General features: G+C 55.1%; 1 protein-coding gene and 1 long non-coding RNA gene across 6 annotated transcripts in view; one reads left to right on the top strand and one right to left on the bottom strand.

The window, feature by feature from the left end:
• Window positions 1-5975, bottom strand: part of Clk3 (CDC like kinase 3) — a 15284-nt gene extending 9309 nt beyond the window's left edge. Inside the window, exons 1-3 of one of the 5 annotated variants that reach the window (XM_029565083.1) lie at window positions 5155-5975; window positions 1803-1954; window positions 944-1160 (exon numbers count right to left, since the gene is read on the bottom strand). In XM_029565083.1, coding sequence (XP_029420943.1) covers window positions 944-1160; window positions 1803-1954; window positions 5155-5598 — 813 coding nt within the window. In that variant the 5' untranslated portion in view covers window positions 5599-5975. Of the gene's footprint in view, window positions 1-943; window positions 1161-1802; window positions 1955-5101 lie in introns of all 5 variants that reach the window. The other 4 variants (XM_008836496.3, XM_029565084.1, XM_029565085.1 and 1 more) reach the window with 4 other exon arrangements.
• Window positions 5976-7680: 1705 nt separating this feature from the next.
• LOC115070929 overlaps window positions 7681-14944 on the top strand; it is an 8388-nt gene continuing 1124 nt past the window's right edge. The window contains exons 1-2 of the long non-coding RNA XR_003850042.1: window positions 7681-7773; window positions 8235-8360. This is a non-coding gene — a long non-coding RNA (uncharacterized LOC115070929). The remainder of the gene's footprint in view (window positions 7774-8234; window positions 8361-14944) is intronic.

The raw sequence follows: 14944 nt of genomic DNA, 5'->3' as shown, positions 1-14944 counted from the left end.
CCACACACAAAAAAAAAAAAAAAAGGAAAAAAGAAGCCGAAACTAGGGTAGAGCATAGTACTCAGGAAACAGAAACAGAGGCAAAAGGATCACAACTTCTAGGCCACCCTGGGATATATAACAAGATTCTGTCAACAAAAATAAGGGGGGGGGGTTGGCCAGGTGTGATGGCGTATGCCTTAATCCTGCAATTTGGGAGGCAAAGGCAGGCAGACAGAAGTCAGCATAGTCTATATAGTGAGTTCCAGGCCAGGTGGGACTACAGGGAAACCCTGTCTTTAAAGAAAAAAAAAGTGAGAGGTAAAGGGGAGACTGGGGATATAGCTGAGAGTAGAGCACTTGCCCAGTATGCATGAGCCCTAGGCTGGATCCCCAGCACTTAAAAAAAGGAGAAAAAGAAGAAAATAACCGGACTGATGTGCTGCTGTGTAAAGTGTCTCCTCTTACAGGGCACAGCAGGCTCTGGCCCTCTGGAGAGGGAATGCAGAGACAAGTTTGCAGATGTGGGTGAAGTCCACACCTACATGAGGGGACAAGAGGACGGGACCTGATATGGAAAGGATCAGGCCATATAGCCCCAAACCACACATTAACAACTCTAGTAGGGATCCTTGAGAAGTGTTCCCAGACATGCATACCATGTAGCCTGTGTTTGGAATGATAGGTAGACACAGATAGGCTGGAAACCAGCCAGCGCCGGAGCCAGAGCCCCTATAGCTGCCACTGGCCAAGGACCAGACAATGGAGGGAATGACAACCTTGCTCAGCCCTGCACCTGGACCAGACAACACTCACACACATACATACACACACACACATGTCCACACACAATGGTGTGTGTGTACAGGGCTGGCAGTACTCACCCAGACCAGCCAGCCTGAGAGAAGGCTAGAAAGAGATGAGGCCTTTGAGCCCCAGCCAGCACACTTTGGCCACCACTCACCGAGGAGGCGCTGCTACAAGACCTGGTACGGCGTTTGTGACAGTGGTGAGCATGCTTGCGCGTCCGGTATGGCCCCCTCTCCCGTGACCTCCGCCGATGTCGAGAACGTGAAGACCCATAGCAATCCTCTCCAAAGGATGGGCTCCGCTCTTCACACCTGTATGTATCACTGTCACGGTGTTCCCGGTATCTCCGCTGGTAGGGTAGGCGGTCATGGCTGTCAATAAAGGGTGTGGACAATAGTCAAGCAGGGCCCTACCAGCCAGATTCCTGCCAACAGGCAAGAGGTTTGTGGTAGGGCCCCTGCAAAGGGCTCTTATGGAAAGCCTGTTAAAGCCAAAGCATCCAGGTTGGTGGGAAGTAAGCAATGCAGGGGATGATGTGAAGGCACCAAGTCTGCCCTCCAGAACCTGGGCAAATAACACATCCCTTTAGTGCTATAGGAAGCAGGAAGGGTACAGAGGAAGGTGAGCATGGTACAAAGCCCCCAAGTGCCAGGGTTGATTGGTCATGTACAACTGGGAACTGAGATAGGACTTAGGACTGATCTTTCCAAAGCTGAAGCAAAGTTCTTAATTTCCACTGAGGAAGGCTCAGGTTAGCCAAGGAGGTACTGGCCTAGAAATACATAGGAAGAGGAAGGATCACACTGGGATAGAGAAAAGAAGAGCGGACAAGGAAGGTAGCTACTGCTGAGGCCAGGAAATGGAAGTAAGATTAGGTGAAAAGCCCAAAAAATCAGTGCAGGGACCCATGGGTAGAGACAGTCATCTCAAGGAGCCTAAATCTGCCAGAGCCTCTGGATCATTTTGTTCACCCAACTGACGAAAGCACTTCTCTCCAGTCCACTCCCACTCACCTTCTGGACCGAGATCTCCGTGGAGGAGGCTCCCTTCGGGATGGGTATCGTAATCGCCCTTCATGCTCACGACTGTAAGACCGCCTCCTCTTCCAGCGGTAGCTCAGGTATGGGTCTGGCTCTGGGGAACGGTATCGCTTACAGTGATGCATCTAGGCCACAAGAAAGAAAAAGCCCTGCTCAACACACAGCTCTCTGCCTCCAGCCACAGGACTGCTTGGGGCAGCCAGGTGTTCCAGAAGAAGAGATCCACTGTTCTGTTTGCGGACAGCCCCTCCCAGGGGTTTATGAAGTAAAGAAGAACTCTGAGGTCACACTGGCAGAACAGCAGACAATGGGTGGCTCCCCTCTTTGCCACTGAATAAACAGCTGCAGTCTCAGCATGGCCTGGGAACCTACAACACTGAGGGAAACGGGAGAGTCAGGGCCCAGGTATAGAGGTGGATCTTGTAGAGGGGATGCTGAGCACTGCCATAGGGATGCAAGGGCAGGGAGCCTCTTTGCTCAGTTTACTCCTGCCTAATGGGGTCCCATAACCTGAATGTTCTAGAAAGCCTGAAGCCAAAGGGCTGCTAGCATAGAGCTGAGCAATGGGCCAAGGCACTGTGTTTGAGAAGCTGAAAGTTGCCTGGCTAAAGGCCCTGAACTGGACTCAAAGCAGTAAGGAATGTTAAGTCAGTGAGGAGCCATAGCAGAAATGAAAATACTGACACTTGAGCAAAGATGCACACAGTGTCTTACCAACATTCCCTACCTCTCCTGAGGCTCTAGCCAAATGGCCCATACTGGTTCTAGCCTTTACTGGCCTATATGTACTGTCAGCACAGGAAGATGCCAGGATTCTCAAAGAATCTAAGTTTCTTATCTGAGGCCCATTTTAGTACCCCACAGACAACTCCAGGTGGTTCACCTTTCTCCACCAGTATCACCACTGTCCTAGCTCCCTGCTCCAGCACCCTCTCCTACACCAATCTCAGGAGGAGTCAAAGGGTGAACTGGCTGCAGGTCTACATGGAGAAGCAGGACAAGAGGGCTTTCCACTTACTATCCCCATCCCGTGGGGACTTAAAGCCAGTACAGGAGACTGCCAGGTCAGATCCAATATCAGCTGAGAAAGGTGACTACATAAGGTTATCATTCTGTTCACCCATATCCAAATCCCTCACATTTTCCCATCAGTCATGCTAAGCCTTCAAAACTTGGTCAAAGCTAACCTCTAACCTTAACTAACTCACGCAGTCTTAGGCTTGCCTGACAAATCCATTGAGGCTCATCAGCAAGATCCAAGAATGAAATAGTATGATGTATCAGCAGGATGAGCAGGTCTATTCATCCAAACCTCTGGGGCCTGAAGAAGGCACTGCCCTCCATCTGGGAAGTCTGAGCCACCCAGAAATCCTTGGATATAAACACCACATAAAATCAGAGACAGTTCACTCAAGAGCCTGGATTTGTTGTCCTCACGATTAGCTGAATGATGCCGCCCTGTTTTCTTGTAATTATCTTGGGTCAGGTGCTCAAGCTATGGCCTGAAGGTACTATCTCACCCCTCACTAACTGACCCAGAAGACATCCCACTGGCCAGGGCACACACCTTCCCACAAAGCAAGTGTGGTCCTGCCCATCCTCACTGGGCAGACAAAACACCAGATCTAGATAAACAGGCCAAAGTTTTCCTCCTGGGACCTAGAAGATTTTTATGTTCTTATGTTTACTTGGGTGGGAGGTTCCACCTTCAAGAGTCAGATGTCAATTTGAATCATAGCACTGCCACTTCACTGTTTGCCTTTGGGCAAGTTATTAAACTAATCTTCAACCTCCTCTAGAAATAAGGGAAGGGTAATCTCTGAGAGAATTACATATGTCTACCCTACAAAGTCAAAAGCCTAGCACAGGTTTTGGCCACAAGTACTAAAGGCAGCCTTTCATTAGCATTAAGAAGGTTCCAGATAACACTTGAGGGCTGTGTTCAGTGCTGTGAGGACAATTTATAAACCCCTTCCAAAGGACTATGAGGTGAGAGGTCTGGCAGAAAACGGTGGACTAAATCCCACTGCTGCCACTTACTGGCTCTGTGACCTTATACAAGTCACTCTAGACCTTTGTTGCCATGCCTGGAAAATGAAGATAACACCTCCCAGGCTGGCAAGGGAGATAGACAAGTATGAAGGCCATGAAGTACCAACCACATACAGGGCAATAACAGATCACCTCCCTTGCAATACATCCTGGGCAGGCGACACGGGAAATACCAGGTGTTCCACGTCATCCTTCCATCCAGAGCTCTAGGGTCTATTTCTCACAAATCGTTTCTACCTGAGAAGTCCAGCAGAAAGGCTGTTTAAAACTAAGGGCCACAATTACGATTTGAGGAGGCTCTGCTCTGCACAATGAAGAAAAAGGCAATGTGACCAATGAAACTAAGCCAAGGATGCCAGCTTTTCTCTGAGACCTAACCGGCTTCTCATTTGCTGTTCCTGGCTAGAGAACTGGGCTGACAAGAAGAGCAGCCAGCCAAGTCAGCGGCTGCCCTCCCGGATTCCTGCCACCCCGGCGACCCATGGTTATTTTTGGCTGGCAGTGCCCCACCACTGCAACCTCAAACCTGCCACCTCGCAAGCTGCGGCTGCCACCGGGCAAAACGCTCCTCCTTTTCAAGGGCACGGAGGAGGGAAGCTGGAAGGCCGCCAACTCCGCCTTGACAGGGGCCTGGCTCAGGCAATTCCCACCCGAGCATCAGGGCACCCGCACCCGGAACTAAAGCACAGAGACTCCCGGCCGGACCGAGGAACAGCCTGGGCATTTGTACTGTCTGCTTGGTCAGGCCTACTCCCCAGGCTGGAGGGGCTCCATCACAACCAAACACGGAGAGGAGTCCCTTCCTTCCGCCCGGAGCCGAGAGATCTAAGAGCCCTGTTCCGGGTAACCGCCGAGGGAAGACCCGGAGGCCAGAAGGCAGGTCAGCCTGGGCCGGAATCAAACTCCAGGAGGCGCGCGGAGGAGGTCTGCGGGCTAAGCCTCGAACTGGGGGTAGGGGAAGTTTTTTCAGGCTAGCCTAGGTCGGGCCGATCCCATCCCGCCGGCAGGTACGGGCCCAAAGTGGATCTTCCTAGCCGCCCCAGAGGCCGCTCGGGCTCCGCCTCCAGCTGCGCGGGATCCAGAAGTCGGGGTCTGCAATGACCGCCCTCCCGAAGAGAAGTGGCAGGTCAGGGGTGAGAGGTCGGAGCCGCGGCCCGAGGTGAGCCGAAGAGGGAAATGGGGGTATGCCGAGACCCAACCGGAGGTCGGGCTACCCGTACCAGCTTGCCTGCCCCATCGTCCCACGCCAGCCGCGGACCCGGACACCACTCACCGTCTCCCAGGCTCCGGCTGCAGCTAGGCCCCACTCCCCACTCCGAGCGCCTCTTCCGCTTCCGGCTCCGGCCTCCGCCCGTGGCAGCACCGCCCCCTCGCGTGACGCAGCCGCTGGCTGCCGGGGCTCGACCTGGCCCAGAGGCCTGGCCGCTCTAGGCCCGGACTCGGAGGCTCTGGGGGACCTTCCTGCTCCTCGAGGGTCCAGGCCGAAGCTGTGGAGGCCTCTTCCGGAAGGTCCGAGGGGCAGTCTCCGGCCGCGGCCCGCCCCTCGCCGTGCCGCGGAGCACGTAGGCCCCCGAGGCCGCACAGGTGCTCGGCCGCTGCCGGGGGGACGTTCGGAGCCGAAAGGTGGAGCCCACCCGGCCGCCAGGCTGGGTCCGTTTTGCCGCCGCGGCCCGGCCGCGCTCGCCAGCCTCTTCCTGCGCGCGGAGAGGACCGGCATTGTGTCCCCGGGGCCCCACAGGGCGCTAGAGATGCAAGTCCGTGGGCCGGGGTTCGGGAAGGCGGGCGCGACTCCGCTTGCGTGAAAGAAGCGAACGGCACATAATTCTCTCCGCGTCGTGTGCCAGTGTTTTGAAAGCCTTGGCGCCACGCCCCAGCTCGCTCCTGGTGGCGGAGCAGTCTCCGGGAGGACACCCCCGAGCCTCGGCGGTGGGGTCTGACGGAGAGGACGTCCCCTTCCCTTGAGCGCCTCTGAGCGTCTGGCTGCCAATCAGCACTGTTGCTGGGTTAAGAAACCCCGCGCCACACAAAAGCCTGGCGCCGTGCCGCGCTCCGGCTGCGCTGCCACCCGAGTCACTCTGACGACGGTGTGCTGCGGCCTGGAGCGTGAGGCCACCCAGACCCCTCCCACTACTGTCCCACGCATTGTCGTGGCAGGATCACGAGGCCCCATTTTTTCCTGAGCAGAAAACAGGTCGCGGGCCTTTGGGAGGGCCTCACTTTGCCCGCGTCCCAGCCCCCGGGCGTCGCGCAGCCAAGCGGGCGGGTGCGGCGCCTAATTGCCCCACGCCACGCTAGGCGCAAGTGGCCGGCGGGGCAGGGTCTCCCAGGTGGCCTCCTTCCCATGTAGGATGGGATGTCCACCCAGCAGGTGCTGTCACCCCACCCCCACGGTGAACCTGCCTCTGGAGACCTTTGCCTCCAGGTCCTCCTGAATTGGGATCTGAGTGGCTTACAGAGTAGATAGACCCCCATCTTCATCACCTTCTGAATCACAGCCGCTGAATAGGGTGATTGTTTCTATACACATGTGGAGGCCTCTTCCGGAAGGTCCGAGGGGCAGTCTCCGGCCGCGGCCCGCCCCTCGCCGTGCCGCGGAGCACGTAGGCCCCCGAGGCCGCACAGGTGCTCGGCCGCTGCCGGGGGGACGTTCGGAGCCGAAAGGTGGAGCCCACCCGGCCGCCAGGCTGGGTCCGTTTTGCCGCCGCGGCCCGGCCGCGCTCGCCAGCCTCTTCCTGCGCGCGGAGAGGACCGGCATTGTGTCCCCGGGGCCCCACAGGGCGCTAGAGATGCAAGTCCGTGGGCCGGGGTTCGGGAAGGCGGGCGCGACTCCGCTTGCGTGAAAGAAGCGAACGGCACATAATTCTCTCCGCGTCGTGTGCCAGTGTTTTGAAAGCCTTGGCGCCACGCCCCAGCTCGCTCCTGGTGGCGGAGCAGTCTCCGGGAGGACACCCCCGAGCCTCGGCGGTGGGGTCTGACGGAGAGGACGTCCCCTTCCCTTGAGCGCCTCTGAGCGTCTGGCTGCCAATCAGCACTGTTGCTGGGTTAAGAAACCCCGCGCCACACAAAAGCCTGGCGCCGTGCCGCGCTCCGGCTGCGCTGCCACCCGAGTCACTCTGACGACGGTGTGCTGCGGCCTGGAGCGTGAGGCCACCCAGACCCCTCCCACTACTGTCCCACGCATTGTCGTGGCAGGATCACGAGGCCCCATTTTTTCCTGAGCAGAAAACAGGTCGCGGGCCTTTGGGAGGGCCTCACTTTGCCCGCGTCCCAGCCCCCGGGCGTCGCGCAGCCAAGCGGGCGGGTGCGGCGCCTAATTGCCCCACGCCACGCTAGGCGCAAGTGGCCGGCGGGGCAGGGTCTCCCAGGTGGCCTCCTTCCCATGTAGGATGGGATGTCCACCCAGCAGGTGCTGTCACCCCACCCCCACGGTGACCCTGCCTCTGGAGACCTTTGCCTCCAGGTCCTCCTGAATTGGGATCTGAGTGGCTTACAGAGTAGATAGACCCCCATCTTCATCACCTTCTGAATCACAGCCGCTGAATAGGGTGATTGTTTCTATACACATTCAAGAGCCGCTTCAGCGGTGGGGTGCCTGTCCCCCCCCCGCGCCCCACTCCCCTAAGGCCTCGGCCTGGGGACCCCAAGATTTTGAAAAATTCCAGATCTTGGGAGATACCGCTCCCACCTGAGCCCCTGGGCCCTGGGGCCACATAGGCAAGATTTCATCCATTCAGGAGAGGTAGGAGGGCTCTGGTGTCAACTCCGCTCACCAGTGTTGCCCACCCTCGGTTCCCAGGGGTTCCAGGGAGCCAAACCAGCATCTGCAGCTTAGAGATCCTCAGGGAAGCCCCTGTCCCGAGCCTGACCTCCAGCATCAGGCCAGCCTGATAGGGTAAGTTAGGCAATCTTCCCACCTGTCCTATCATAGAAACCGGGAAAGTACCTCTCACTGAGGTGGACAAGAGCTTTCTCCTGGCCCCTTCCTCTCTGAAGGCTGCTGCCTGGCCTTCCTGCTTTGAGGGTCTCCCTTTGGAGCTTCATTCTTTAGTCCATTTCTTCATAAAAGAACTCAAAATCTTATCAGCAGGAAAGAATTGACCCTGACACCCGTGTGGTGGCATAGGCCTTTCTTTACTTTCATCAGTCGGGAGGCAGAGGCACGTGGATCTCTGTGAGATGGAGACCAACCTGGCCTCATATTGTGTTCCAGGCCAGCTGGGACTATTATAGGGAGATCCTGTCTTAAAAAAGTGTGTGTGTGGGGGGGAGACAGAGAGAGAGGTGGGAGAGAGAGACTGAGACTGAAGTGAACTCGGGCTAACTTTTCTTCCTCACCATACCTCATCCCTGCAGTGCTCTGCTGAAAAGGGACTCTGGGACCAGGCTACCCCTAGAGGAGGCTTGCTCCACACCACTGCTTCTAGGGCCCTGCTTTGTGCCATGTCTTTTTTGTGTGACAGCTCTGCATCAGGACTCAAGGTACCAGGGAGATGTTCTGTTCTGCCTCTACCTGAACCCCCCAACCCCCATAGCTTCTCTTGTCTCTCTTGACCTCTCTTTTGCCCCACCCCCACCCCCAGGTCCCTGGACTCCTGCTGCCCTTGCACTCTCCTGTGCCACATCCAGCTATGTCCTGTCTGGGATGAATTGATACACCTTTGATCCCAGCCCCAGGGTCAGGTCAACCCTGGGAGAGGTCACCTTCCCTTTCCTGTGCTGTAATGCCACCTTCCCTCAGCTCCTCACACCCAGCAGTCTTACCTATTATACCCACCCATGGACCTGGAAGACATGAACTTCTTAGACCAAGCCCAGCACAGCTCAGGTTATCAGACAAGAGATAGACCACCTGTGGAAAGCACCTCACTTCTACCTGAACAGAGTGCTCAATTAGGGTGGGATTGTTGGTGTTATGCCAAGGTGTGGGAGGTGGGAGTGACGGGTCAGTCCTCATGGTCTGTTTTAAAGTGGCCTTGTGGGAAGACAACCAGAAGGGGCTGAGGGAATGGGCTTGGAGTAGTGAGAGGAGGGAGTCTACTTCAGAGGAGAGGAGACTTGAAAGTGGTGTCTTCCTGAGGGGAACCAAGTTCTGGGAATGTGAAGTGTATCAGGTCCCTCTAGGGTGGGTCGGGGGGGAAAGGCCCAAGTCTCCTCTGCTCAATGGAGACACCTTCTGGGCCCTACCCAGAGCTGAGGCAGGAGACCTGGAGCCTGAGAATGGGGGACCACCGAGTCCTCCCACATTGTGTGAGTGAATGAAATCGCAGCAGGCCTTGGGCCCAACCCCTGTAGGTAGAGAGGGTGGTGATGAGAATAGCTGAGCCGCCACTCCATAAATTCCCTTACCACACTGGTGGGCATGGAGGTCAGGAACCCCATCACACAGCTGAAGCCAGAGAAACAGCAGAGCAGTGGTGTGAGGGCTTCTGGCTCCCCACATCATAGCTAAACTAGTGGTTTGCAAATGTCTGCCTGAGCCCTGCCATTTCCAGATGCCATACTAGGAAGAGGAACAGTGGGGGATGGCAAGGTCAAGGAAGGTGTGCCAGGCAGCATTGGGCAGGAATTCTAGGTCTTCTTGAGAGTGCCAGCATGACCTGGGCCATATGTCATCCCTTTGTAGCTTCAGTTCCTCGGCTGAACCAGCTCCTTTAAGGATCAAAGTCCTGCTGATTGAGAAAGAGGCTGCCCACAGTCAGCACCCATAACTCATGGGAGCCTCGAACTGAGGAGTAGATGGGTTGAAGTTGGTGTTTATGTGAAGTCTCAATCACTGAGACCCTGGGCCAAGTGTTAGGGGTGGGATTTAAGAGTCAACCAGGGCCCAGGGCCTAGTCCTGCATCTCAGTCTGGTGCTTAGGAGTCAGGTCTGCACCAGCTCCATGGGGCTGCTCTGCTTTCAGAGCTTACTGCACAGAGCCCATAGACCACATATCCATCCCTGCCAGCTGTCCCTGGCACTTCTGTTCACTTGTGGCCACTGGACCATGGACATCCACTGAGCCCCATTAAAGAGTACAGGTAGGTATGGGAAATTGGGCACAGCAGCCCCTGGGGCCCAAGCTACAACCTGGCTCCTTTCTTCCTGGCAGGAGCTCAGGCAGGGCCCCAGAACAGGACTGGAGGCAGTCAGAGCTGCAGATGTGGCTGGCAGAGAGCAGGTAGCAGTGGACCAAGCTTGCCTGCCACCTGAGGGCAGCCTGACCAAGCAAGCCTAAGTGCTTCAGAGGCATGAACACAAACTGGGATTAAGCTAGGCCTGGTGTAAACTGCTGGCTTTGAAACAGTGAGGTTCCTGTTCCTCCTCAGGTTGGTCTTGTCTATCTGTAAGCCTGAAGGAGATCCTCTGATCTGACAAGGTCCTTTTACCAGGATGAAAGCTCCAGAATGCTCATGCTCATAGAAAGCTCCAGAAAGCTTCTGTCCACATCTGGAGTCATGTTCCCAGACTGGGCCTGTCAAGACACCTGGGGTATCTGAAGGAGAAAGAGCACCCAAAAGGGAGGCTCTGTTGAACAGTCCTCTCTCACTGGTGTCTCTAGAGCTGTGCTTATATTTGAGGGACATGTGCTGGGTGAAGCTAGGGGCACTGGCTGGAGACAAAAGGAAGGACCAGGATCCCCATGCTCAGTGGACAAAAGAGCTTCCTTACATACCCAGATAAGGTGTCTATCTCCAGAGGGAGGGGGCTATGTGGGCTGAAGTCACCAGTATTACTGCTCCATACAAAATGCACAGGTAGAGCCATCTTGATTGCCCACATACCTAGTCTTCAGTGGTTCAATAATTGCTCACCCTCATGGATCCACTGCTCTATACATGACTTGAATGACCCTCAGAATCCAGCTGACTATCTCTTAGCCTTCCTGCTCTAGCATTCTACAACAGAATCCCTAGTCCTCTTGCTGGCCCGAGGTCTGGAGCCATCTGCAGCTGCAGAGGAGAGGTGGTGTCTATCAGGTCAGCGGGGGGTGGAGAGTTGCACATCTTTAGCTCTGTAGTGATAGATAAGATCTGGGGAGCCCACCTCCCCCATCTCTCTGCTCCCAACTCTATGAACCACAGCCCCTTGTGTACAAGCCAAGACTCAGACTCATGTTGGGCCATGAGCTGAGCCCTTCGCTAGGAATCTGTTTTATCAGAGGCTGCAGACTCTGCCTTGCCTGTTGGGGTAGGGAGGCTGGCCCCACACTCCCCAGCTCCTCTGCAGGGGATGCTGTCTTTAGCCTTCTCCCCCCCGGAAATGCTCCCTTGATCCACCTGGACCAGGAGAATCACCTGCTGTAGGAATCCCAAGGACAACAGGAGTGAAAGGGGCCAGACAGGAATAAAAGACAAGTGAGGGGTGAGAGTGATGGTGAGGGGTGCACATGGGTACAGAACAAAGCAGACAGCCCCTTTGGTGGCCAAGATCTTGCTACTTCAGACAGAGGTGGAAAAGGATAGCATCATTTGAACCAGATGTGTTAACAGTCCCTTAGCCCAAAGCCTGGCCTGGGGACCCCTGGGGAGGGATGACATCAGAGCCCCCCTCCCACGTGGACACATGGCAAAGCCCTGCCCCTAATTCTCTGGTCTTCTTTCTTGGAGTGGGACCCGGAAAAGGAGTACAATGTGGCGGCTTCTACCCAAGCTGAGGGACTCCCTTCTAACCTTTGGTCATGCAGCCCACTCTTCTGGTTAGATGGAGAAACAGACCAGATTGTAGGAAAGAGCTTGTATAGGGTCACAACTTAAGCTGGGGTGAGACTCCAATTATAACATGCCCCTTGCAGGCACCAAGGAGCCTGCTAAGACCACCTAGTGGAGCCTAGAGGTTGTGAGGAACACCCAGGATACTGCATTGTATATCCACAGCAGATGCTGAGGCCTGGCCTACAGATCTAGGAGCAGAGCTGGGATGGTGATGGGGCCTGGGTACTTCAGGGCCCAGGCAGAGTCTCTCTGGGGGCAGCCAAGATGCCTGCCTTGGCCCTGGGTATGGCCTCCATTGCAGGAGCAGCAACTGATGCTCACCCAGGTGGGTCAAGACCCCTGGCAGGGGAACTTAAAGTACAGAGTGGGCCCCAGTGTATCTGTGCCTAGGAGCAGAGGGGAGGGAGCCTGGTCCTATTTCTGGGGGCTTCTGAGTTTCGGTCAGGGGGTACCAGGGACACAGTAAAAGAGAATGACCAGGAGAGATGGATTGAAGCAGGTGTCCACACCGCATAACTTAAGGAGGCTCATCTACACAACAGATCCCATATCTGACTCCCTTGGCTGGTCTGTAGCCTGGTGCAGGTCCAAGATGAAATGTTTTATCTTGGAGGTTGAAATTGCTACACAACAGCTAGCCAAATGGCTCAGTAGGTATAGGCACTTCTACAGAGTTCGAAAGAAAATGACCATACACACACAAAAATAATCCTTAACCCAAATAAGAAGTAGAGTTGGTGAGGTTGTTACTGGGGGAGGAGGGACTGGGCCAGATTGAGGGCTCATGTGCCTTAGGCCCTGACCCCTTGACTGCAGTCTCAACCTGGTTCCTGCCTCTTCCTGACAGTCTTCTCCCTTGGTCTTTGGCAAATGTGCATAGACTTACACCAATATGTACATGCACATTCCTCAAGCTACATCAGATATGAGCACATACTTCCAGCTGTGTGCACACAGGGCAAGACACAGATACCAATAAGGTAACTAGAAGCCCTGGTTGATAACAGTGCTGTAAGGACCTGGAATGAGGTCCACACAGAGCCTCTGATGAGGCTGAATTGTTGATGTGGCTGGAAGGGATGAGAGAAGCTAGCTGAGGACTCACCTGTGTGTAGGTACATGCCCTAGCTCTGTGTCAAATAGTCCATGGATCATGGCCAAAGCTTACCACAGTACTCTTCTACCAGGCAGACATGTGGGCAGGTAGAATTGGAGCTAAATGGGAGCTGGATGAAGCCTACACTACTGTATCTGATTGGCAAGGGACATGAGAGCTCCCAGAGCCATTCTCAGCCCTGGGAAACATAATGGTAGTTGACATTTTAGGACCATATCCCTTGTGTCTGACATAACACTGGGCCTTGCTTTGTACATGTAGCTCTCAAAACCTGTTTCCCAGGGCTGCAAGAGTGCCCACATAAGGTTTCCTTTGAAATCAGGGTTTTCTGGGGGCTGGAAAGCTGCAACATGGGGACTGATCCTCACTCCCTCTGTTTGATAGCCAGCCACAGCTGAGCATCTCAGCCTGAGAGGCCAGAACAGTGTATACTGAGGTCCTCAGTTCAGGAAGCTAGAAGTTGAGATCACAGGTCCCTCAGCAGAGCCGCTCCTGTCCCAGGACCCCTTGCTGTGGGCCCTGCTGGCTCCTGCAACCTCTGCCATTCCTTAGCTTGCAGATGTGTCACCCAGGTTCCTGTCTTCACCTGGTGTGCTCCCCTGCTCATACATCTGTATTCACATCTCCTTTTTATAAGGATCCCAGTCACATGGGATTAAGACCCAGGATCCCATTTTTACCTGGTTACCTCTGTAAAGAGTCCATCTCCAAATAAGGTCCTAGTTTGAGGTACAGAAGACTGCAAGAGATCTTTTTTTGGGGACACAACCCACAACACACCCCCTTTGCTTCCTGCTTCTTTTCTGTTGGATGGCTTGGGTGTGACAGGATCTCAGGGACCAGCTGCTCCCTCTCTCATTTGTCTCCTCATGTGACCCCTGGAGGCTGACACAACTGCAGAGAAGCCTGTGTGTACTGAAGGAAAGTCGTGGGCACTGCTCAGAGAGCTTGCCTTCTCAGACTAAGCAAGGGAAGGGAAGGCAGGGTCAGGCTGCAGAGCAGCACTGTTTTCAGTGGAGACCTGTCCAACCTCAAGGGGTATGTATGGGCCCGAGAGGATGGGGTCCCCCCAGATGGGGATGCAATTTTCCCTTCACAGCCCTTCCTTGGTAAGAGACAGGTGCAGGAAGCAGGCTCTGGAAAGGAAATTGACCAGATGGCTGTTAGGATTCAGAGGAAGAAAGGTGAAAGGAGCCAGGAGCAGCAAGGGGAATTAACCAGATGGAGTCAGGGTCCCCAAATAACCCTTCCTGCAGAGCCCTGGGTGCAAAACAGTGGGAGGCACAGGCTCTGCCAGTCACTAGCCCCTTTTCCTCATGGGGCCTCAGCTTTTCTTTCTGTAAAATGGGATCCCAAATTCCATATGTTGGCCCCTGTATTTCCTGGGCATTTAGGCCCAGGGGTATAGGGCTTTGGGGGCTACAGTAGCTTTTCCATACACAACTGGTTGGCATGTAGCCAGATATATCTTAACCAGATGTCTGAGAGCAGGGCCAGGACTTGACTTGGCTGAACCTAGTGTCAGCTGCTAGTATCGAGAACTGGGTATCCTCAGGTGACTAGCCAAGGACAGGGACTTAAGAACCTGAACAATTCAGCCAACTAGAAGGGAAGGCAGCCTCTCCTGGAGCAGCCCAGGTACTCCCCTGTCTTTAGTACCTGCCCTATTCCCATAGGGACAGACCTCTGCAGAGGCCCCAGGTTGGCCCCTGAAGTTGACCAGTGGAAGGTGGTCCCCAACTTGTTTTCTCTCTGGTGATCACATTGGTATTTCCCTTGTCTACGTAGGCCTCAGCTGTGCCATTCCCTCTTCCTGTGGTGGCCACTGTAGAATCTTCCTTGGGCTCACCAGACAGCAGGGTTCCCTGCTCTGCCACTGGTCAGGCTCCTTGCTGTCTCAGGTCCCAAGCTGTTAGATACTTTGGAACCCAAAGTCCCCAGGGCCTCCACAGAACAGGACCTGTCTGTGTCTCAACAGAGTGATCCACTGGCTGTGGTCAGGCCTAGTGATAGAATGGAGTAGGGGCAAGGGGAGAGGGTCCTTCTCCTCCTGCCACACCACAGCTGCTTCTCTCCCAGCAGAGACTGTGAGAGCTGAGGCCTACAGAGGATCTGGGTTCTAGCAGAGGCCATGGGCAGAGCTCAGGGACAGGTTGGGGTCGCACTGCCTCAGGCAGCTCCACAGGTGAGAGCCCAAGATAATCTAGACATACCTTCCCAGACAGCTTGGGACAGGGACTTGTGGGGTGTG

The sequence above is a fragment of the Nannospalax galili genome, unplaced genomic scaffold, assembly GCF_000622305.1.
Source record: "Nannospalax galili isolate Female #2095 unplaced genomic scaffold, S.galili_v1.0 scaffold54, whole genome shotgun sequence".
Lineage (NCBI taxonomy): Eukaryota > Metazoa > Chordata > Mammalia > Rodentia > Spalacidae > Nannospalax > Nannospalax galili.
This window is presented reverse-complemented; position numbering and strand designations above follow the sequence as displayed.